This window comes from Nicotiana tabacum, chromosome 18 (assembly GCF_000715075.1).
Source record: "Nicotiana tabacum cultivar K326 chromosome 18, ASM71507v2, whole genome shotgun sequence".
Classification (NCBI taxonomy): Eukaryota; Viridiplantae; Streptophyta; class Magnoliopsida; order Solanales; family Solanaceae; genus Nicotiana; species Nicotiana tabacum.
Window position 1 is genome coordinate 99,599,713 of NC_134097.1, and position 26,413 is coordinate 99,626,125.

At 36.1% G+C, this 26,413-nt stretch overlaps 1 protein-coding gene across 1 annotated transcript; it reads left to right on the plus strand.

The window, feature by feature from the left end:
- Nucleotides 1–6,045: 6,045 nt before the first annotated feature.
- LOC142172599 (uncharacterized) lies at nucleotides 6,046–6,432 on the plus strand. Its single transcript, XM_075236261.1, has one exon. The coding sequence runs from the start codon at nucleotides 6,046–6,048 to the stop codon at nucleotides 6,430–6,432; it is 387 nt and encodes a 128-aa protein (XP_075092362.1).
- The last annotated feature ends 19,981 nt before the right edge of the window (nucleotides 6,433–26,413 follow it).

Consider the following 26,413-nt stretch of genomic DNA (forward strand, 5'->3'; position numbering starts at 1 on the left):
AATCTACAAGTTGGAAATGGTGCAAAAGTTGCGGTCGTAGCTGTATGATCAATTTCTTTAATAATGCATACGAGCAAAATACTTATGTTGGATGATTGTTATTATGTTCCTAAATTTGCTTCGAGCATAATTTCAGCTTCTATGTTAGACAAACGTGGTTTTCGCATAAATATAGGCAATGGTATTTGCTCTATTTATTATAGTGATAATTTATATGTGAATGGCTATCTCCAATATGACATTTATGTCTTACCTAATGTGAATGCTAATTCGATTATGCATGTTTCAAGTCTTAAGAGGAAAAGAGATGATCATGTAAATCAAACATACCTTTGGCATTGTAGGCTTGGTCATATTGGAGAGAAAAGAATTAACAAGTTGTACAAGGAAGGGTACCTTGACAAGTATGATTTTGAATCATATCCAACTTGTGAATCTTGTCTCAAAGAAAAAATGACCAAATCTTCATTTACTGGAAGTGGAGAAAGAGCTTCTGAATTATTGGGACTAATTCATATAGATGTTTGTAGGCCCATGAAAATTCAAGCTAGAGGTGGATATTCTTACTTCATCACCTTCACTGATGATATGTCAAGATATGGATTTGTGTATCTTATGAAACACAAGTCTGAATCTTTTGAAATGTTCAAAAGGTTCCGTAGTGAAGTTGAGAAGCAGACTGGTAAAAGTATCAAAGTACTAAGGTCTAATAGAGGTGGAGAATATCTTAGTGAAGATTTTACCAGATATCTCAAAGAGAATGGGATTCTCTCACAGTGGACACCTCCAGGAACACCACAACACAATGGTGTATCTGAAAGGAGAAATCGAACCTTATTAGATATGGTGAGATCTATGATGGGGTTCACTAATCTTCCAATAAATTTATGGGGATATGCTTTGGAAGCACCAACATACTTACTTAATAAAGTTCCCACTAAGTCAGTCTCTGCAACACCATATGAGATATGGAAAGGATGTAAGCCTAACCTTAAACATATTAAAGTTTGGGGTTGTCCAGCTTATGTTAAGAGACTACAGTCTGATAAACTTGACTCAAGATCTGATAAGTGTAGGTTCATTGGGTATCCCAAGGAAACAATGGGATATTATTTCTATCACCCCTCTGACCATAAAGTGTTTGTGGCCAGAGGAGCAATCTTTTTGGAAAGGGAATTTCTTTTAGAAGGAAATTATAATGGAGAAATAGAACTTGATGAAGATCAAGAAACTAATGAATCAACACAAAATAAAGATCATGAGAACCAAGTTGAAGAACCTTTATTGGATGTTTTGAAGTTGCCAAGGAAGTTGCTATCTTCAACGGTTGAAGTTCAAGAACTAAATGAAGTTTAAGAACAGGTTAATGAACCAGTTCCAAACCAAATTGAACAACAACCAAATCCAACACAAGGTGAACAAGTTGTACAAGTACCTCTTAGAAGGTCTACACGAGAACACCATGTACCAACTAGATTAAATTTATTGGTACAAGATGATGTATCAAATGAGGTTGATCATAATGATGATGACCCTAAGACCTATGAAGAGGCTATACAAAGTTTCAATTATGAGAAGTGGCAAAAGACCATGGAATCCGAAATGGAATCCATGAAGGAAAATAAAGTATGGACTTTAGTTGAACCTTCAAAGGATATAAAACCTATTGGTTGTAAATGGGTTTTTAAGAAAAATATTGGAGCAGACGGAAAGGTGGAGACCTACAAAGCCCGTCTTGTTGCCAAGGGATATCGTCAGAAAGAAGGAGTCGACTATGACGAGACTTTCTCTCCCGTGGAAATGCTCAAATCTATTTGGATTTTGCTTGCTATAGCATCATACTATGATTATGAAATATGGCAAATGGATGTGAAAATAGCTTTCCTTAATGGTGAGCTAGAAGAGGATGTGTACATGACACAACCTGAAGGTTTCACATCTTCGTCTGATCATAATAAAATTTGCAAGCTACAAAGATCCATTTATGGACTAAAGCAAGCTTCTCGAAGTTGGAATATTTGCTTTAACAAGACAATTGAAAAGTTCAATTTTGTTAGATGCGAAGAAGAACCTTGTGTGTACAAAAAGGTTAGTGGGAGCACAATTATATTCTTAGTGTTGTATGTTGATGATATATTTCTCATAGGGAATGACATACCAGCATTGCAAAGTACCAAGATTTGGCTATCTGAACAGTTTTCCATGAAAGACTTGGGAGAAACAGCTTATTTATTAGGAATAAAGATCTATAGAGATAGATCTAGGAAGCTGCTTGGACTTTCCCAGTCTTTGTACATTCATACCATCTTAAAGAGGTGTAACATGGAGAATTCCAAAAGAGGCTATCTACCGATAGGCACTGGAATTTCTCTCAGTAGGGAGGATTGTCCTAAAACACCTGAAGAGAGAGAACGCATGAGTAAGATCCCATACGCTAGTGCAGTGGGAGCTATCATGTATACCATGACATGCACACGTCCTGATGTGGCTTATGCACTTGGAGTGACTAGCCGATATCAGGTAAATCCTGGTGAGGAACATTGGAAGGTAGTGAAGACTATTCTTAAGTACTTAAGAAGGACTAAAGACTAATTCCTCATCTATGGGGATTCTGAGTTGAAACTTGAAGGTTATACTGATGCAAGTTTCTATTCAAATAGAGATGATAGCAAATCTATTTCTAGTTATGTATTCACCTTAAATGGTGGTGCAGTGAGTTGGAAAAGTTCCAAACAAGCTACAGTAGTTGATTCAGTGACTGAAGCAGAATATATAACAGCTAGTGAAGCTGCTAAGAAAGCTGTATGGATGAAAAAGTTCTTAACTGAACTTGGTGTGGTTCCTTCAATAGAAGGTACAATTTCATTATTGTGTGACAACACTGGAGCCATTGCTCAAGCAAAAGAACCAAAATCACACCAAAAATCCAAACACGTTTTGCCAAGGGATCACTTGATAAGAGAAATAATTGAACGTGGAGACGTCTAGATTCAAAAGGTTGATGGAAAGGAATGCTCCATACCCACTCTAAAGCTCATGGTACAAAGGAGTTTGACAAGCACAAGTGAAAATTGGGAATGAAGTATAAGAGCGATTGGCTCTAGTGCAAGTGGGAGATTGTTAGGGATATAGTAGATATGCCCTAGATCCAATCTCATATTTGATGATTTGAACATATTTTTGTGAATGTTATTTGATATAAAAATATGTGGCATTTGATATTCTTTTATATATCATAGTTATTATTAATTATTTGATTAATTTGATAAGGTCCTTGATTAAATTTTGAGATTTGTCATCGTGATAGAGATCATGATAATGAGAGCAAAGTCTCTTACAATTTAATCTAAATTTGTTCTTGATCGTATGATTATTAATTTGGACATTAGTAATACGGTTAGATCAATATTTATGTGATCGTCTTTATTGGATAAAGATTAGTTGATCTCATTAACTAAATCACATAGATACATGATGCATATAGAGATATGATCATTGAACCGACTCATTGGATAATTCCTAATAGTTAGAATTACCATAAACTGTCAATAGGATATTCTCTTGAAGAATGTGATGTAAGAGTTTCCTTTGACCTGAGATCGTCATAGTAATTGACAAGTTATTTATTGTGCTTTGATACCAGACACCTATGGCCCCAGGGCGATAGTTGAAAGGATATTGGGTACGATTAAATACTTGTAGAATTCGTGATTGATCAAGATGGAATCTGTCAACTCTTGGTAATGAGTTTAAGCTCCATGTTGTCATGAATTATAAATGACCAAACTAAGACCTTGGCCAGGGCAATTGAATTAAAGAAGAAATGAGTTTCTTAGGTCATTCAATGGTCGATTATATCTGACATGAACACATAGTTGGTCGCCTATTAAGATTTGACAGTTGAACCATATCCTAGGGTGATCCAGATCTATAAGGACAAGAGGAATTACTACATTATTCTTCTACTGGTTCGTGAGAGTAAATTGTATACTTCATTCTATCCGATCGTTAAGGAGTGTTGCTAGACGCCACCCTTGATTAGTATATTGATGTGATCAATTTACTACCGGTTTAGTATTGAACCTATGGGGTCGCACACTAACGAGTGTTCTGATCTTTGCTAAAGGATTAGTTACTTTATTATTTGTTAATTAAATTAAAGAATTTAATTAGTTAAATAAATTTAGTTATTAGTCCAAATGAAATATTATTATATTCTTTGCTAGCACAGAGGATATAATTAATATTGTGAACAAATTGAAGTTTCTATTTAGAATAGAAAATAAATTATTTTTCTTGGTTGAAATATATTTGAGATATATATAATATGAATTAATATTGATTTATATAAAAGTTATATATATAACATATTAATTAATTTACCAATTTGGAATTGGATAGGAAAAGTCCATAAAAGGACGTATGAATTGAATCCAACCAACTCCAACATTAAGTTGGATTGGTTCGGCAGTCACGTTTAGTTAAAACGTGATTTCCTATTTTCCATACAATTCGATTGTGATTTATTTTGGAATAAATTTTTACCCTAAATAAATTATTACCTCAATCAAATAGGAAAAGGGTTTATAGGTGATGTTATATAAAGGGTGATGGAACAAAAATTTGCACAATATTTTTTCTTGAGAAGAAAACCCACTTTGTGAAAGTGAGAGTGCAATACAAAGCCAAGAGAGAAAATACAATTGCAAGAAAAGTGTTTCTTGTTCTTCTAACATTGAGTTGAGATTTTTGTGAAAAATTTCAACACAATATTTCGTTCAATTTATTCGCGGGTTTCATTGATCAAAGAGTTGATAGCAAGGATCAGTCTCGGTGTGGATACACATAGAGTCTTCGCACTATCGAAGAAATTTTGAAACGAGACTCTCTTCACCAGGTACGTCTTAGATCTGATCTATTGACATGTAAATAAATTTTAAACATAAAAAGATCTGCCTAGGATTGTTATTGTCTTCCGCTGCGTGTTACGAACACCTATACGCAATCCTTCAATATTGTCCAAGCACCAGATGTTCAGTTCTAGGTGTGCGAGCGAGTGTTAATTATCCCACAATAATTCATCATCAAAAGTTGTTTAATGACTTTTGCGGTAATAAAGTGAAAAATGAGGTGACCATTTATGAAATTAAACCCTAATAAAACATATAGTAACTGAAATTTGATCATTTATCTTTTTTGTTTCCTTCCATTTTTCCTTTTTCCAGTGGAATAAGGAAAGTATAATTATCATAATTGAAATCATCACACATAGGAGATGTCAATATAAACTAATTAGCATTTCAAATTTTCACAAGAAAAGAAGAAAAAGGAAAAGAAGTTAGCTGATATGAGGAAATAAATAACATGATCCATTTAATTGAAATATATCCAAAATAATTGGTGGTGTGTACATTGAAATATAAAATGGGACAAAAATTTTTGTCGTCGATAGAGATTGATACTGCCAGCAATTCCAACTTTGGTTCCACACTTAAATATTTGAATATAACTTGGAGCAAAATATCAATAGCAAACATAACGTTACAGCTAAGATAAGACCAAACATATACTTTCAAAACATAAATTATGCATGATGTTGAACATTCTAAATAGGGGGGGGGGGCTGGAGGGGGGGGGGGGGGGCTGTTAATCAACATAGTTTACCGTAGTTTAGTTATAATATAATGCTAAACCATAGTTAGTCAGTTAGTGAGTTAGTTAGTAGTTAGTTAAGGAAGTTATTTAATTTTTTATAAATAGTAGACACTTGTACAATTGTCTTTCTTCTTCATTCAGAAATGTATCGAGCCTTTCTCTTATTCCTTCTCTTCTTCTAGATTCTTCTTCTTCTTAGCTTAGATCTCATATCCATGGCAGCTAACTTGGTATCAGAGCCACCGGTTGAAATCTAAGCAAATTGCGAGGAAATTGAGTCTTTTCTGGTACTTCAATTCTGCAATTGAGAGCTGAATCGAGCTAGAGTAACATTTAGTTGAAGCTAGGGTTTGTAAGCCTCTTACTTTTGAAGCTATCTCTCGATCAACAATGGCGATTGAAGATGAACTCGTTGGTGCGACCTCAACTATTGGCAATTTCACTGCTGGAACTGCTATTTTTCCTACCATCGATCACAATCATCCTTTGTACCTGCAACCAACAGACACACCAGGTAGCTCTCTGATTTCTCTTCAACTTACTGGATCAGACAATTATGTCTTATTTAGTCTTGCAATGAGAATTGACTTGCTAGGTAAAAGTAAACTATGTTTTGTTGATCGGAGATTTCCTAAATCTAAATTTGAGCCTGAGCTTCATGATTTGTGGGAGAAATTTAATGCTATAGTTCTCTCGTGGATAATGAATGCTGTGAGACCAGGATTATTGGGTAGTGTATTGTATGCGTCTAGTGCTTATAGAGTTGGGATGATTTGAAAGAGAGGTTTGATAGAGTAAATGGCTCGAGAATACTCTATTTGCACAGAGAAGTTCATACACTGGCCCAAGGAACCATGACTGTGACTGACTACTTCTCAAGGCATAGAGAGATGTGGGATGAGTTTGATGCCCTTATGCCTTGTCCTGGTTGTCCTTGCCCTGAATTCAAACATTATGCTCAACACTTTGAGTATCAAAGACTTCTTCAATTCTTCACTAGGTTGAATGAGTCATATTCTAAATCAAGGAGTGAGATCATGATGATGTCTCCCCTGCCAAGTATAAACAAATCCTACTCTTTGTTAGTAGATCAGGAGAGTCAAAGGAATCTTAAAAGCACAACCCAAGTTGCTCAGGTCACTAAAGCCTTGGGAAGTACTACCATATATAGCAGTAAGAGTGTGAACAATACTGGAAACTATAGGTCCAAAAGAAGTCAAGTTCAGTGTGAGTATTGTCACTATAAGGGAAACACAAAAGAAATTATTACAAATTGATTGGATATCCTACTGATTTCAAAGCCAAAAGAAAAGGAATTAGTACAGGACAACATGCCAATTATGTTGGCAATAAATAAATTTCAGGTATAGAGAGATGCAATATGACTGCCAACATGACTCCTACTATCAATGGATCATCTAGTTCAGGTGCTACACAACAAATGAGTCAACCTGTTCCTTTCCAGCAGATGCCTCATCCAGCCCTATCTTGTCGAGTAGTGTATTGTATGCGCCTAGTGCTCATAGAGTTTGGGAGGAATTGAAAGAGAGGTTAGATAGAGTAAATGGCTCGAGAATACTCTATTTGCCCAGATAAGTTCATACACTGACCCAAGGAACCATGACTGTGACTGACTACTTTTCAAGGCTTAGAGAGATGCGGGATGAGTTTGCTGCCCTTATGCCTTTTCCTGGTTTTCCTTGCCCTGAATTCAAATAGTATGCTCAACACTTTGAGTATCAAAGATTTCTTCAATTTCTCACTGGGTTGAATGAGTCATATTCTCAATCAAGGAGTCAGATCATGATGATGTCTCCCCTTCCAAGTATAAACAAAGCCTACTCTTTGTTAGTAGATCAGGAGAGTCAAAGGAATATTACAAGAACAACCCAAGTTGCTCAGGTCACTGAAGCCTTGGGAAGTACTGCCTTGTATAACAGTAAGAGTGTGAACAATACTGGAAACTATAGGTCCAAAAGAAGTCAACTTTAGTGTGAGTATTATCACTATAAGGGACGCACAAAAAAATTTGTTACAAATTAATTGGATATCCTACTGATTTCAAAGCCAAAAGAAAATGAATTAGTACAGGACAACATGCCAATTATGTTGGCAATACATAAATTTCAGGTGTAGAGAGATGCAATATGGCTGCCAACATGACTCATATGGTCAATGGATCATCTAGTTCAGGTGCTACACAACAAATGAGTCAACCTGCTCCTTTCCAGCAGATGCCTCATCTAGCCCCATCTTTACTCATGAGAAATACCAGTAAGTTGTTAGCTACTTTCTAAAGGAAGTTCAGAAGGATTAAACTTATCCAACAAAGTTGCTGCAACAAGTATTCTAAACCATGTGAACGCTTTTATGTCTCAACGTGTCAATAGTAAATGGATAGTTGACACTGGGGCTTCAATCACATGACTTCAAGTTTAGAGATATTACACACTTATAGACCATTTCCAAATACAGAAGCAACCAAAGTACATTTTCCTACTGGAAATGTTATGTCAGTGTCTCACACAGGTTGCACTTCTGTATTAAGTAATCATGAGATCTTTAATGTCCTGTATATTCCTGACTTCAAGTTCAACTTACTGTCAGTCTCAAAACTCACTAAGGAGCTAAAGTGTATGGTGGGATTCTTCCCTGATTTTTGTATTTTTTTCAGGACCTCTTCAGTGTTCAAGTGAAGGGGATTGGCAGAGAATAACATGGACTATACATTATGCAAGGAGGTATTCCAAAACAAGATCTATATTAGGCAACATATAAGTGTACTAACACAATAAACTCTAGGTCAATTTCTTCATGTAATTCTATTTCTAGTACTTTGTGGCATAGAAGGTTAGGCCATGCTCCTTTAGATATAATAAAGAGAGTAGAAGAGCTAAGCAAACTCACAACAGTTGATTCTCATCACTGCACTATGTGTGCAGTAGTAAAGCAGACCAAGCTGCCTTTTCAGCTAAGCAGTACAACTACAAAATCAATGTTTGAACTACTTCACTATGATATATGGGGACCCTATAGAGTGCCCACACATTATGGTAAGAGATATTTTGTTACCCTAGTTGATGACCACACAAGGTATACTTGGATTTTCTATTACAGTCTAAGTCAGATGCTATTGTAGTTCTAAGAGACTTTCTTAGTCAAGTAAAAAATGTGTTCTCTGCTACTGTAAAGTTTCTAAGAATTGATAATGGAAGTGATTTTTTTAATACTGAATTTAAGAGCCTGCTATCTAATCTTGGTATTTTCCATCAAAGTACATGTGTCTATACACCCTAAATGATTGGGATGGCAGAAACAAAACACAGATCCATTTTGGAAATAGCTAGATCACTCAGATTTCAAGCTGTTGTACCTTTGAGATTTTGAGGAGAATGTGTTTCTACTACAGTATATCTACTCAATCGATTGCCCTCTAAATGTAACGACCCAAACGGTCATTTTGAGAATTTAAGATCCGTTCAATGGCGTAAGGTGTGGAACAACTTCATAACATGGGTATCGACTTGCGTGTATGGTTGAATTCAGTTAATGGATGATTCAGAGTCAAAATGAGAGAATGAATCTAGTTTTGGAAGCTTAAGCGGTGAGAATTTGATCGGAATTGAACTTTTGAGTAAACAGCTCCAGAATGGGTTTTTGGTAATTTCAATAGCTTCGTATTGTGATTTGGGTCTTAGGTGTATGTTCGGATTCGGATTTGGAGGTCCGTAGGGTAAATTGAGGCGTTTCGATAAAAGTTGGAAAAGTTGAAGTTTGGAAAATGAAGAAGTATGACCCATAGTTGACTTTTGTGATATCAAGGTCGGAATGCTATTTCGAGAGTTGGACCAGCTCCGTTATGTCATTATGGACTTGTCTGCAAAATTTGGCGTCATTCCGGGTTGATTTAATAGGTTTCAGCACGAGTTTTGGAAGTTGGAAGATTTGTAAGTTCCTAAGTTCGAATCATGGTGTGATTCGTCGTTTCGGCGTTGTTTGATATGATTTGAGACCTCGAGCGAGTCCGTGTTAGGTTATATGACTTGTTTGTATGTTTAGACGGGGTTTCGAGGGCTTCGAGTGTATTCCGGGTGGGTTACGGGTCATTTTTCTCATTTTTGGAACTGCTGTTTTCTGCTTCTAGTACCCTCCTTTGCGACCGTGAATAGTCTTTCGCATTCGTGATGCTTTGTTGCTGACCATCTCGAAATCCTTCTTAGCATTCACATTTATCCTCTCGCGTTCGCGAAGTTCTACCCTTTCCCTTGTTCGTGTTCGCGTTTATCCCATCGCATTCACGTAGTAGAAAATGGGAGATGGGCACTGCTGGTCATTTACTCTTCGTGTTTGCGTCCTTCTTCCAGCGTTCGCGTAGGTTCCTACTTCTTATTTTTCGCGTTCGTGGCCCTTTGCTCGCATTCGCGTAGGGGCATCCTAGAAGCCTTCATTTTTCTCCTTCGCGAACGCGTGCACCCTTCCGCGTTCGCGATGCTTTATGACCTGGGCAAAATAAAATAGTACTCTATTTCGAGGGTTTGCCATTTTCACCATGTTTGGAATGTTAGAGCTCGGTTTTGGGCGATTCTTTGTGGATTTTTCAAGAAAAACGATTGTGTAAGTATTCTTCACCTAGAATTGATTATGTTCCACGATTTTGTCTTCATTTTTATCATTTAATTTGTGATTTAGATTGAGAAAAATGTTGGTTTTTGAAGAAAATTTCTAAAATGAAAAATAACAATTTGAAGGTCGAAATGATATAGGAATTTGATAATTTTTATTTGGTTGAACTCGTATCGGAATAAGTATTCGATTTTTGTAAAATTTGTCGGTTTCCGAGGTGCGTGCTCGGGGATCGACTTTTATTAAAGATTGAGACTTTATGATCCGGAATAGTTTCTTATGTGTTTTATTTGTGCTTTGAAGTATATTTGGTTAGATTTGAGCCATCCGCAAGAAGTGCATTTTAGAGTATCAGTTTGTCGTCTTGAGGTAAGTATCTTGCCTAACCTTGTGTGGGGGACTTCCCCTTAGGATTTGAGTCTTCTGTGTTGATTGTAGTTCGTGTACGCAAGGTGACGAATGCGTACTCGGACTTATTTGTGGGGAATTGGCCTTTTAGGGTTCTTAGGTTCTTATATTCACTATGTATGGAGTTATTCTTGATATGATTGAGTTCTTATTTACTAGTTTTACCTTTTCATGATTTAATTGGAATTAATTGCTTATGATTCATTCGTATTACCTAATTGACTCTTATTTTGCTTAACTGAAGAGTTTTACCTCTTCTATTGTCATGCTATCTTTCATAATTGCTTGTCTTTATTGGAAATCATTATTATCTCACCTGTAATTGTTTAATCTTAATTGAGGTTATAATTATCTTCCCGCTGCTCATCCTTAATTGAAATTGTTGTATATTTTTTGTTATTTGCCCAACCTTAAAAGAAGTTTAGATATCCTATATTTAGTTGACATTTTCTTATTTGGAATTATTTGATTCGTGTTAGCTTCCTTGTTGTTGAACTACATTGTGGGATCGTTGCTTCATATTATTTTCTCCCTTGTTGGGTTGTCCTTATTACACTTAGTATTCTCTATTGTGGTTATTCCTTGTGAGCTAGTTTTACCGTCTCCTTGTGATCGAAAGTTCTTGAGTTGATTTACTTGTCGTGTTCTTGTGTATATTGTCATTGTTGATGTTGTACTTGTTGTAGTGGTGCATGAGGTTTCTGCCGTGCAGTTGTTGATATTGTAATGCACTAGGTTTCTGCCGTGCGGTTGTTGTTGTGGGGTTGCATGAGGTTTCTGCCGTGCTATTGCTACTATTGATATATTGTACATGCGGTGTGACAAGGCAGGATATGTATATATGCTTATATATGGGTTGCGCATGTGGCGAGACAAGGTGGGAACATTATGATGCATGTGTGGCAAAACAAGGCGGGCACTTATTATGTTATTATTTGCACATGTGGCGAGACAAGGTGGGCTATGTCAGGGATTGATTGTGATGATTTGTGATGGCCTGGGGGCATTCTTGTTGTTTGATATTGTGTTGTGGTACGCTTTACCTGTATGAGTTTTTATCTCGTGGAAGTTGTGAGAAAACATCTTATGTGCTGTCTGTTCTTTTCCCTATGCTTATTAGCTAGTAGGAACTATGTTAAAGCACTTGCACAAGCATACACGTAGTTGAACACTCCCATTGGATATGAAGTTCTCCTGATATTACTAAGTATAGATGTACACCCTCGTTTACTTGTCATATGTGTGAGAGTGGCTCTACTTAGCAAGTGAGTTGTCAGCATGACCATGAGGTGTGATTGGGGCACAAGATGCCAAGTGTTAGATTTCAGGTACTGGGACCCGTGAGCTGTAGGTTTGCATGGAGTTTGTTGGATAAGACCTGATGTGAACACTGTCATAGGTTCTAAGTTATTGCTTACCTTTACTGTATTTGTGATTTAGGTTTTGGGTTTGTGATTTCACTCGTTTTTCTATGTCATTATTGTGGTATTTCCACTGTTAATTGTTGTTTTCTTCCCTTGTTGTGATTGTTGTATTGTTAGCTATATTGTGTAGTCTTTATATATATATATCATGTTCCGTAATTCCTATGCTTATAATTTTATAATTTATTAAACCGGTAGGTGTCTTGATTGTTCCTCGTCACTACTCCACCGAGGTTAGTCTTGATACTTACTAGGCACCGCCGTGGTGTGCTCATGCTACTCTTCTACACATTTTTGTTGTACAGATCCCAGGTATCGATCGTTAGTAGTTGTGCGGATCATTGCTGAGGAGACTCGAGGTAAACTTGCTGCTACATTCGTAGGCTTCGGAGTCACCTTCTTACTTGTATTCAATTATTTTCACTCTTTTCCAAATAGTTATATTTAGAAGTGGTAGCTAACTCTGTAGAGTTTATGACTTGTACTACTGGATTTTGGGAATATGTTCATTTTATAAAGGATTCATTCCAGAAGAATTTTAAGATGTTATTTATTATTGTTGTTCTTCCGTAAATGTTAGGCTTACCTAGTCCTTAAGACTAGGTGCCGTCACGAAGCCCAACAGAGGGGAAATTGGGTCATGACACTAAAGTTGTTGGATACAAATCACCATTTGAGATGCTATATTTGCACGCTCCTTCATTATCTCATCTCAAAGTCTTTGGCTGCTAGTGCTATGCAATTTGTCCTTAAGTGCTGGATAAGTTCTCACTCAGAACAGTACCTGATGTATTTCTAGGATATTCTTCCACTCAAAAAGGTTATTTGTTGTATACTCTATATTCAAAAACATTTATTATCAACAGAAATGTTGTGTTTCAAGAGAACAGTTTTCCCTTTAAGTATGCCACATCTACTGGAAGCTTTGTATTTCCTCTCCTAGACTTGCTCTCTTCTATTCTGAGCAATATTACTCCTTTTTCTTCTGCACCACCAACAATAAAGGTGTCTATGGACACCAGTTCAAATCAGTTGCCTGCAGACTCCTCTCGGAGAGTTTCTCATAACAAGCTAAGAAGAAGCTACCTCTCTGATCCCTTCTGTTGTTGATCACTTGCCCGATGTTACTCAAAATGCACCTGTGCTTTCTCAACAAGATGATGACCCTCTTGCTGAACACAGAAGGTCTTCTAGACCAAGCAAGCCACCTGTGACTGTAAGACTATGTCATTACCTCCAAAGGCTCTAAGTGTACTTATCCAATTCCTATGTGAACTATTCTTCTATCGCTTCATCATATAAGCAGGTCCTTGCAGCTTATTCAACTCTGTTAGAACCAACTTCCTTCAAAGAAGCTGCAACTAATCCCAAGTGGGTAGCAACAATGAAGTTGGAGATTGAAGCACTTGAAGATAACCAAACTTGGAGTATTATTGCTTACCACCTGGGAAGATTCCCATTGGCTGCAGGTGGGTTTATAGGATTAAGTACAAAGCCTATGGTGAAGTAGAAAGGTTCAAAGCTAGGCTAGTGGCTAAAGGCTACAGCCAGAAGGAAAGATTGAATTATGGAGAAACTTTCTCTCCCGTGGCCAAAATTGTGACTGTTAGATCTATTATTGTCATAGCTGCTTCAAGACCGTGGTTGATCTTACAAATGAATGTCCGCAATGCCTTTCTAAATGGAGATCTCACTAAGGAAGTCTATATGCAATTGCCTAAGGGGTTTGGCAGACAGGGGGAGACTAAGAGGAAGGTCTGCAAACTACATAAGTCTCTTTATGGACTTAAGCAGGCACCTAGATAGTGGAATATGAAATTGACAGAAGCCCTGCTCAACATGGATTTTCAACAAAGTCACTATGATTACTCTTTGTTTACAAAGAAGGCCGGAGATGATATAAATGTCTCAACATATGATTCTTTTCAAACTTGGATTGTTTTACATATATTACGTATATGGGGGGTATTATATACATGAGTTGATGGTCGTATATGCATGGAATGGAGGGTTATATGGATCATGCAGTATCTTTCTTGTTGTGGATGAATTGTATATCTGTTGAATATATGGGTCATACAGTATCTTCCTTGTTGTGCATGACTTGTATATCCGTTGAATGAATATCATCTATATATACTTATATAGTTATATACAATGTTATATGCATATGTACATACCAGAAATAACATTACATATAGGCTTCATGTATATTGATGTGCATGTTTATACACCTTTATTATGCTAATTGAATATATGTATGTTGAGTTGCATGTATGATTCACCTGGAATATGTGGAAATGCGTTACTGGCATGTAGACTCATATTCGAGTAATCTTTTTGGGTATGTGAGTTCATGTTCCAGTTAGCATACTCATAAACCTTAATTATTTTTAAACTTAATTTAAAAATAATTAAGTTAATTTGATATTTTCAAATGTGTTTTTCAAATAAAAAAATGATGATGCTTTTACTCTATAGTGATTTCCATTTATGATATCTGATTTGAGTTGTTTGTTAATATTCGCAATATGTCAAAGTTTCTAATATATTTATGTGTCTATCTTGTAATCTTATGTATAAACTAGTTTAGGTAAGAATATTCATGCACTTTCAGATAATATTAGAGTAAGCAAAGTTCTTGAGTCCTAATCTCGGCATCTACCTGTGAAATATTAATATAGGATCAACCTGCTTTGAGCGAGGCGATTTGCATAGTAAAAATAATAAAAATAATAAAAGTGTTCTTCCATTAACGTTAAATTTAGGGATAATTTCAGAGACCTACATCTCAATAATTACTAGGATATCTTCATTTACTCATTTCACTAATGATAATGTTTATTTCTCTTGTTTTGGTAAAAGTGTGCAAAATTGATATTTTATCCAAAAAAAGAGGCATTCACTCAATTCATTACTTGACATGACCTTGGTTTAACTATAAGATATTAGTTTTCCTTTAATTTGTTTAAAGTAATCTATGCTATTTTACAATTCGATGGTAGTATGCGCTTTCCAACTTATTAATGGACACACGCGCGCATATCCTGGATGCCAGCCAATAAATGCAAAGCATTCCGACTACTTTGTGACAGAAAATGCAATTTTAGCAATTAGCATATTGTGTATATTAGAGTAAGTTTTAGGCAGAATACATAAAATAAAATGACACCTGAACTTGTACTCAAATCCCTGTTACACATCCGTTGATTACGGAAATATTTTCAAACACTCAACCTTTCAAAATTGTATCTATTACACACCACTTTGCCTACATGGCACGCATGTCCTTTACACACAAATAAGGCGAGTGAACTAAAAAGTTTTGTATCTGAAGCCTCATAAAAACGCCACATGTCCAACTTTTTCCCATTTATTTTTATTCATCTCCTTCAGTTTTCTTCCTCCATTAATGCCCACAGAACCTTTTTCTAGTTTTTTTTTTTACTTTCCAAACTTTTTTTTTCATTTTTCAACTAGTAAATAAAGCATTTTTGGATTATCAAGAGATTGATGTTAAATTGTTGGCTCGGAAAGTGCGGTTTCAATTAGACCCAAAAATTTTCGATTCAAAAAGTGCAATTATTGGCCCGAAAAATCAAGAGAACAATACTAAAATTGTTTATGAGAAATTATTTTTTTACTAAAATTGATATTTGGATGCTGAATTAGTTGTTGATTAGAAGCTCCATTTCAAATTGGAACTCATTTGGAGATGAATTGAGAGTTGGATTGAAACTTGTTGAAGAATGCCAAAGAACAATGTTTTGAATTAAGTGTTGGATCTTAGACTTGAAGAAGTCTAAGCTTGATTTTAAAAATTTTGGTAGCTGAAATTAAGATGAAAATGGGCGCAGCCATAATGGTTGGTCTTGTGAAGAAGATGAGTTCCCTTTTCTTTTTCTTTTCTTGCCTGGGTTCCTTTTTTTTAAAAAAAAATTTGATGGAGACCTTTTTTTATTTTTTAACTTAATAACACATGTTACGATAATATTGGTGCGTGACATACACCTATTTAAAAGAAGTGGTCAAATATCAAAGTGGTGTGTAATAGATACAATTTTAAAAGGTTGAGTGTTTGAAAATATTCCTATGGTCAACAGGTGTGTAATAGGGATTTGAGGTACAAGTTCAGGTGTCATTTTATGTATTCTGCCTAAGTTTTAATATATTATATATGTATGGTATGTATTTGTGCGTGTGAGTAGTGGCAGATCTAGCATGCGGTGTACGGTTGGATCCAGTAATTTTTACTTATACCATGTATATTTTTTAAGAAATTCATTAAATATATATCTATTAATATTAGGTTTGCGAGCGCAATTATTTTTGTATGTTAAGTACAAGTCACTATATAGGAACTCATAAACTTTAAATTTTTAATTCGCTATGTGTGTGAGTGCTATATAATTGAACAATTTTAAATTTAAAACATGTACATTTATACTATATACACGTAGCAATTAAAAAAAATAATAGATGTAGTGGTACTCACATATTTCAACTGACATAAAATCCATTCCTGGATCTATCTCTGCTTTCTTCATTATTACTCTTATTCCGTTTTTTTTTTTTTTTAATTTAAATTTTGTTTATATGTCGTGGAACCAAAGTTCCAAACAGGCTGAAAAAAGGAAAATGGTATACTAATTCTATTTCCTTATATATTGTAAGTTGTAACTATTCTTTCGTAGCTCATGGTATACATGTTTACTTGATAATAAAACGTAGATTAGTTACTCCCATTAATTTTGAGAACAAATTAAAAGAAAAAACAGAGAAACTTTTAGATGCTTATATATACTAAGTTGTTTCATCAGTGCATTCATTTATAGACTGGACTGCATGCGCATGCAAAGATGCTAAGTGCTGCTGTCACCATCACAAACCTATATACTACTCTACTCACATGGATTAAGATAATCGACTAAGTCAATTATTTGTTACTAAATGGATATTTTAGAGAAATTAAGATCGATAAACGGAAGCTTATGATTGTCAAATTGGATTGTGCAAGAAAACATTGATCTATTGTTTTCTTGGAACTAAACATAATGGATCCAAGACAAAGGTTAGATAGAAGTCTAATCACTTTTTGATGAGAATGATTAGTATCTTTCGTTCCCAATAAATAAAGCATATCTTGAGAATAGGCTCACTTAGTCTTTCTATCAATAATCTTTTGCATTTCTTATGATGGTAACCTTTCTTAATCATGCTTTTTCAATACACGTTGTCTTGTTTATATGTTGGCTTGTTTATAGTTTAAAAGCTTGAGATACTAGTATAAGATTTTTAATTTCAAACTTTATAACTTTTCACTAGAGCATTTATATCTATATAAATATATAATCGAGGTTTTTTCGTTAGTGGTATTAGTGGAAGTCTTTTCACGCACATAACATAAATTTTCCGGTTTGATTTTTTTAAAAATAATATCTATTTTCCCACCAAAATAGTTTTTGTTTTTGGTTATATGGGAAATATTATTAAAGAAATTTTCTAAACCAAACGGGCACATATCGTCGTTGGCACAATTTCAAGGAAAAGAAGAAGTTGGCATACTTTTAATATCAGATTTCTGCAACTTCTTTTATAAAGCATGTACGTTTTTGGCTTTATAATTGTCTTCTCATTTTAATTCTTTAAGTTACCCAATCTTTGGAAAATGTGAAACTTTTTCTTTGTCCTTGAAAATTATATTTCACGAGAACTTATATATATTGAATCCTAGCCGAGGCATAACAGATTGGACCTTTTACTTTGGGCCCGGGAATGGAAGAGTACTTCTAAAAGTAACGAGTGGATCTGTAGACCATCTGTGTTTTGGCAGGATATTACCAAATTGCAATTTCCCAAAATATATGTGTACTTCCATATTTAGGCCCATTAATCGGATCAATCAATTTCAGAAAAACAGTAAATAGTACAAAAGTTGTCTTGGGTGAAATTGGTTAGGCTAAGGTTTATAAGCTGCACAAGGCAATACCTAGTACATTCTAGGGATGAATCCTAGCTTTCTAAATTCAAGAAAATGTGACAAAGAATCTGGTATATATCTCAAAAGTAATGTCTTTCAATTGTACATCAACGGGGTTTTCCAGCCTTAGTTAAAAGTTGCAAAGGAACAATCAATTCTCTGTTTTGGTCTGTCGGACAATGCAAAGTGATGATATCACTACCAAACTATAAAAATAAAATCTATCTCCTAGATGTCACAACTCACAACCAGACCATCAAAGAATGTGGTGCAGTGGATGGCACAGTGGATGGGGCTGCTCGTCTCTTAATCAAAGGTTTTGAGTTCGAGCCCTGAGTATGAAAAAATTCTTGGTAGGAAGCGCTACCCCCGAATAGGGACCTACCCGGCATGAATCCGAATATAGTCAGACTCCAATGTGGATAACAGACACCGGATAGGAAACCAAAAAAAAAACTCACAACCAGGATCAACACGGTTTTCGATTATAAAGGAAAATTATTCTTTATTCTATATAAGATTTTGAGGGGACCAATGAAAACGCGAAAGGAGAAAAAAATGGGAGAGACTATTTGGTGGCATTTAACGTACACAAAAATAATACATCCTAGCTAGAAATGTAATTTTTTGGTTGTAACTCTAAAGCTCGTAATTTTTCTAGAATATTTTCTAATACATAAACCTAAATGGATGTGAGAAAGAGGGGAAGAAAGAAAGTGAAAATTTAGCACAAACCTATTGTGCAAGAGACTCCTACCAGCAGTGGCGGATGCACGGTCTTCGCACGACCGTAATTTATCCCGGTAATGGTGAGGAATAGTGGCATAAGGCAAACAACCAAAAGATCTATCGAGATCATAGGTAGGAGGTGACCATTAAAAGTTCATAAGGGGCTCTGTTGAATAAAATTGTAGAAGAAAACTTGTTGATCAAATAAGTTGCAATACCAATTGATGTTTTATAATTCAATACCACACAAGAGGGGGGGGGGAGGATAATTTGTGTGGTACTAAATTTTCGCTTAACTTAATTATAGAAGGGCATGGTTCTTTTATGTGTTCCAACTACTACTGTTGCAGAATAACAAATACAGAAAATAAAGAATACAAAGATTTTACGTGAAAAATACCTGGCTCAAAAGGTGAAAAAACCACGACCTACCTTCCAGTAGGATTTTCCCAAACTCTCCACTAAAATCACTAAGCCAAAAGTTGCATTTACAAAAACTCTTTTGTAAACCTAGAATTAACTCTAATCCCGTTGTGGCATACAACCTCAACTGTTGAGACAACTTCAAGTTAACTCTAACTTAAAAGCTCTAAGTACCTAATACAATTGCTTCTAAATAAGCTGAAAGGTAAAATGTAAAATCACCTACTACAATTGAACTAGAATAAAAGATAGACACTTGGAACTGGTTCTTCTATCTGGTTCAAATAGTTTCAGGTTTGCACGCTTGAATCACACATAAATTACTTGCAAAATTATCTTGCTATTTTGCTCTCAATTCACGTTTTACTTTTGCTTATGTGCATTACCTGTAAAAGAGAACACTAATATTTAAGGGGTTAGTAATTAGAGATTGACTAGGATACAGATGCTACTCTTCCATGGTGAAAGAGTTCTAGTAGATATCATACTCTAACTCTATCCTTTTTCTAAACCGTGTTCTATTTATGTAAGGAGTCTTTATATATCCTTATCCAATATGCAACCTTTTCGATCATGATCAGGAGATATCACTTCTGATAAGTTAGGTTTATCTGCTTCACGTGCATATCACATGTTTGGGTTGATCATAAATATGCTTCACAAGATGGACCTGGTCCATGTATAAGTTTCTTTGTCAGTCTTCAAAACTTCACCTTTACTTGGGCCAAAAAATTCTCCCTTTTTGATGATGACAAACTCTGTGCTTTTCACTCACTTAGGCCCTATCTCAGCTTATTCATCAATACAAAGTTAGAAAAATTAACTTATCATCAAGGAACATCACTTATTCAGAATATGTAAAGCACAATATCTCTTCCCCCTTTTGGCATCATCGAAAAGTTGTATAAACAAAGTGTGAGTCCCAGAATTTTAACAATTACTCATGGCCACTAGGGCAACTGCAAGTGCAAGCATGAATCAATCATCAGTAATCGGGCAAACATATTCAAACTATCAAGGAAATATTAACAGTCAATAAGAGCAAAAACAATAGATATAATTGATAGAAGATATGTTGCTACCACAATCCACAAACAGAAAGCAAAAATATTCAAAACATGAGCAAAAAGAAAGAGAAATCCCTAATCTGGGTCACTGATGGTACTAGACAGGTTCAGGAGATCAAGGCTAGAAATCCTAAGGCTTGGGGGAGCTAGAGGGTTGGTTTTGGGCTTGGAGAAGATTCAGCATATTTTGAAGAACGCCAGCATTGTTCTCCTTTTCCTTAGTAAGCTCAGTTCTGAGAGCATCCCTCTCAGATTCAACCTCTGATAAGCGAACCTTCATCCTAGCTATCTCAGCATCCTTGGCCCCACTTTCCTAAATTAGAGCCCTGACTTTACTGTTAACAAGTGTCTTCTTGGATGAACCAGGTTCATTAGGAATGGCATTGACTAGATAGTCACAAGTAATCAGAGTATTAATGCTAAAATGGTCCTTGCTTGTGGCCATTGCTCACTTCTTTAGAGGCACCTTGCACCGATCCAGAACAGTAGTCAGAATAAATCCATAAGGCGTGGCATGGGCCTTGGAGCCATTGATAACCCTGTCCAGTAGCTTGATGATGAATGCATGCCAGTTGATTTGCCTTCCACTTTTAAGGCACCCCATCAGAACTAAGTCCATATAGTTAGCAATGTTCCTTCTTTCCTGCCTGGACAGTAGACACTTGTTGACAAATTCAAAAAGGACTTTGTGTTGTGGCTTCATTTCACTCTTGTGCACAAACTTGGCCTCATTCACTTCTTCAACATCACATAATCTCCTAGTGATTTCAAGGGCAGGAGGAAGGGAATCCAGACTTGGCCATCTTTGCCTAGTGTAGTCATCATATCCCTCAGCAGGGATGTCAAGAATCTCTCCCAGCTTCTCTGCATCGAAGGTCACTTAAACTCCTTTCACTTGGCTGGTGACTCTTCCATCCTTGACCTCTACATTGGCCATGAATTCAATGATTTCATTCCTAGCTAGACTTCTATCCATCTGAAGGACCATGTCCTTCCAGCCCTATACAACTAGTGCATCAACCAAACGAACCATTCCTGGTTCCACCAAGTCTTTCAGCAATCTACCCTTCAAAATTTTTCTTTTGCCAAACTTGGCCAGCTTGTCTTGTTCACCATCAAACTCACTCTCTTCTTCACTACTCCATTCCTCATCTTCAGCAATTCTAATAGGTTTGTTTTTCATTGCAGGCCTTGTCCTCTTGGCCAATGAAGATTCAGCAGCCTTAGACCCTGATGAAGACTTCTTGGAAGGGGTCTTGGTCTTTTTAGGCTTTGGGGTCTAAACCTCCACAGTTGTGTGTTCCTCCTGATGGACCTGTTTCATCTCCTCAACATCAATAGCCTCAGAAGTCTCTGCAACCTTTGCTTTTCCTTTATCTATCCCATTCTTCTTACTTTCAGCTAAAGCCTTTTGTAACTTACTCTCACTCTATTTCACCATACTTCTTGTGGCTCTCCCTTTTGTCATGGGAATTTCAGCAGTTGTTGGGGAATTAGCCTTTCTTTTCTTGATGTTCTTTGTAGTGCTTGGAATCTTGGGCGTTGGAGTTTTTCTTTTCTTGGGATTGTAACTGACATCTACTTTCCTCAGAAGGTCTGCTAGGGTTTCTTCAACAGATGAACCGGGTTCATCTACATGAGAACTCAAATTTACCGAACCCTCAACAGTCTCCCCTGATCCACTTCCCCTTGTGTTCTTGCCACTTTCTCCCATAATTTCTCCCTCAGCCCCACAAATTGCTGGTCTAATCATCTCAGAGGTGGGTGACGAATCAACCACTTCTACCCCTGTTCCCCTCACATAACTGCTTGCACCCTCTCTCTCTCTCTTTTTCTTTTTCATGTTTATTTTTACCTCCTTTCCTTCTCAATTCAGGCATTTCCACATTTCTAATAGTCCTAACAAGAACAAACCTATTTTCTACACTTTCAACCAATGCAGAACGTACCTCAGCAATGGAACTTTGAATCTTCTCAGAGTCAGAAGATGCAGGTCCTTCCACCTCACTTGCAGACTTGAAAGAATCGTCTGAGTGTTCAGATTCTTGGGCTTGGGTAGCCTTCAATTGTGCATTTAATCTCTTCGACATTGCACCTGTGGCTACAATTTTTCGAGCGAGCATTTTGATACGTCTTTTCTTCGGTTGAGGGTTTGTACTGGGTGGAGGAGGTATGGAGGAACCAGAAAGAGATGGTGGTGGAGGAGTGCCTGGATTATCTTGAGGGTTCGGCATTGTAACTGATGGCTTGAGAGAATTTGTGAGTTAGGATTTTGGAAGAGAGAACAATTGAGAGTGAAATATATTTTTGACGGTTTGGAATAATGAGGGTGGCAGAGGGTGATGATGGGTATTTAAAGAAAGAAATCTATTTAATGACTAACGGTAACTTTTAGCAGTCAATTAGATGTCTAATCAACCTGAAATTTCAGGTTGAATGAACGGTTAAGCTTCCCTAGATTTTAGGCATTTTATGTGGTGAGAATTCTAGTGGGACGGAACTGGTTCAAAAATAAACGGATAGGATTTTCTGATATTTTTTAACATAGGTAAGACTTTGCTCATGATTTAAATATTTATATTTCTAATTGTGCAGAGCATAGAAAACATACCTCGTTATTTAGATGAACTAATACTGATGAATCAAGTTCTTCATTTAGAATTCTCTTGATCATACCTCAATTTACCAAAATAGAGAAAATTTTGTTAGAGATCAGTGAGTCATATCAACACATGTCACAAGATAAATACTAATTACAGTATGAAACTGAGTAAAAATTAATCTAGATATTTACACAAGTTTCAGATTTCCTAGCCAATTTTTTTTTTTCATTTTTATTTTTTTAATTTTTTTTTCATTGTGCATTCTGAGCTGGTCCCATTAGGTGATTTTAATCATCCCTAATTCTAACATGTTCCTTTCAAAGCTTTCTCTACTCAGTTCTTTAGTAATGATGTCAGCAATTTATTTATCAGTAGCACAAAATTCTATGGTAATCAATCCTTTCTCATAGTTGTCCCTTAAGAAGTGATGTCTAACATCTATGTGCTTAGTCCTCTTATGATGAACTGGGTTCTTTGTCATACTTATAGCACTAGTGTTATCACAAAAGATAGGGATGCAACCAACTTCAATGCCAAAATCTATCAGCTGATGTTTGATCCACAACAGTTGAGCACAACAAGAGGTAGCAGCAACATATTCAGCATCAGCACTGGATAAGGCCACTGAGTTCTGCTTTTTAGTGGCCCATGATACTAGACATGAACCAAGAAAATGAGCCATACCTGAGGTATTTTTCCTATCCACAAGGAAACCTACATAGTCAGCATCAGCATATCCTACTAGATTAAAATTACTACCTTTAGGGTACCAAAGGAAAAAATCAGTAGTGCCTTTCAAATATCTCAGTATCCTCTTGACAGCAGTCAGGTGGGATTCTTTAGGATTTGCCTGAAAACGAGCACAAAGCTCTATACTGAAAACTATGTCAGGTATGCTAACAGTAAGATACAAAAGTGAACCAATCATGCCCCTATACAACTTCTGATCAACAGATGAACCAGGTTCATCTATGTCTAATTTAGTAGCTGTTGCAATGGATGTGCCTATTTCTTTTGATTCATCCATTTTAAACTTCTTAATCAACTTTTTTGCATATTTCTTCTTATGGATCATGGTTACATTTGGGTTTTGTTTGATCTGTAAAACTAAGAAGAAGTTAAGCTCACCCATCATACTCATTTCAAACTCACTCCCCATTAATTTAACAAATTCCTTACTCAGTTTTCAATGGTTGCCCCAAAAATTATGTCATCGACATATATTTGAACTACTAGTAGATCCTTACCTTTTTCCCTCAAGAATAAAGTGCTGTCAATCTTACCTCTTTTGTATCCATGTTCAAGTAGGAATTTGGATAGGCGTTCATACCATTCTCTAGGAGCCTGCTTCAGTCCATATAGAGCTTTGTCCAGTTTGTATACATGATCTGGACACTCATTACTTTCAAACCCTGGAGGTTGTTTGACAAAGACTTCTTCCTTTAAGTAGCCATTTAGGAAGGCACTCTTCACATCCATTTGGTGAAGGGTAAATTCCATGTGTGCTGCAAAGTCTATGAGGAGTCTTATTGCCTTCAGTCTTGTAACTGGAGTAGAGGTCTCATCACAATCTATGCCTTCCTCTTGGCTATAACCTTGGACCACCAATCTTTCCTTGTTCCTTGTAAACGTTCCATCTTCATCAAGTTTGTTTCTGAAGACCCATTTAGTGACAATGACTGATCTGTCCTTGGGTCTTGTGACCAAATGCCACACTTGACTTCTTTCAAACTGATTGAGTTTATCTTGCATTGAATTCACCCAATCCGCATCCTGCAAAGCTTCAACAACATTTTTAGGTTCAATAAGAGATAAGAATGCAGCAAAAGAATATATATTCTTTAATTCTGGTTTTAACTCCAGAAGTTGGGTTAGTAAGGATGTTCTCAATGGGATGAGAACTTTGATACTTGTAAGGTTTCACAACCAACTGATTTCTGTTTAGAGTTTCTCCCATGTTCTGTTGCTGAGGAACATGCTCATAGACAGGTTCCATTTGGGAGTTAGATTCACTTCTTCTTTGTTCAGTTCCCCCTGTCAGGTTGCCCTGGATGGAAGAACCTATTCCATCACCTGTTCCTTCTTTTCGTGCAGCTTCATCTTGAGCTGTGACTTCACTCAATTCTTTTACCAGCCCAATAACTTCATCTTCATGTTTCTGTCTCTCAGAAAGAATGTTAGTTTCATCAAAAACTACATGTACACTTTTTCTACATAAAAATTTCTTTTGTTGTACATTTTATAAGCTTTTCTATGTGAAGAATATCTCAAGAATACCCCCTCATCACTTCTGGGATCAAACTTACCTAGGGAGTCCTTTCCATTCTTGTGCACAAAGCACTTGCATCCAAATGCCCTAAGATGGGATATTTGGTTTTCTCCCTTTAAGTAACTCATAAAGAGTCTTCTCTACAATAGGTCTAGCCATACACCTATTAATGATGTAACATGCAGTATTTACAGCCTCTGCCCAGAAGCTATGGGGCAGTTTACTAGAAAGAAGCATAGTCCTAGCCATATTTTCAAGAGTCCTATTTTTTCTTTCAACTACTCCATTTTGTTGAGGAGTACTAGGGGCAGAGAAATTATAATCTATACCATGCTCATGACAAAATTCAGCAAACTTAGCATTTTCAAATTCAGTTCCATGATCAGACCTAATTAATACAAGTTGATTACCTAGTTGTTTCTGAGTTTTTCTAACAAAGGCAGTAAATATGTCGAATGCTTCATCCTTAGATGTTAAAAACAATACCCAAGTAAACCTAGAGTAATCATCAACAAGTACCATCACATATTTCTTGCCACCTCTGCTTAATGTTCTCATTGGACCAAAAAGATCCATATGAACCAATTCCATCGACCAGGTCGTGCTTATCACTTTCTTGCTTTTAAAAGAGGATCTTACCTGATTCCCCCTTGCACAAGCCTCACAAACTTTGTCTTCATTGAACTTGATGTTAGGTAACCCTATCACTAGGTCCTTGGAGACTAATTTGTTGAGTTGATTTAGACTTGCATGACCAAGTCTTTTGTGCCATAGGAGAGGATCATTGTCCAACACACTTAAGCAAGTGAGTTCATTTTCTGAAAGAGTGGACAAATCTATAATGTAAATATTGTTAACTCTTTTTCCCTGCAAAACAATCTTATCAGTGGTAAGATTAATCACAAAACATTTGGTCGAGGTGATACACTGATTAGGCTATTTTTCTCTTGATTATAAAACCAACTTAGCACCAATAAAACCAACTTAGAGATGTTTCCATGTCTAATTGCTTATTAAATGTTGTTTTCTCTATTGAAGGTATCAATTGTTCCTTAGTATCATTACACTACATTGTTGGTTTAAGTTGGTTTTATTGGTTCTTCATGGTACACTTTGGTTGGTCTCGTAGTGTAGTATTTAACTGATGAAGTTTCATAATGGTATAGATTTCCCGTTGTGTTGGTTTGAGATATAAATGTTGTGGAGGGTTTTGATCTAAATTGTGAAATACT

Bases quoted from the DNA above. Each gene is read 5' to 3' on its own strand.
- LOC142172599 (XM_075236261.1), top strand. From the start codon at position 6,046: ATGGCGATTGAAGATGAACTCGTTGGTGCGACCTCAACTATTGGCAAT.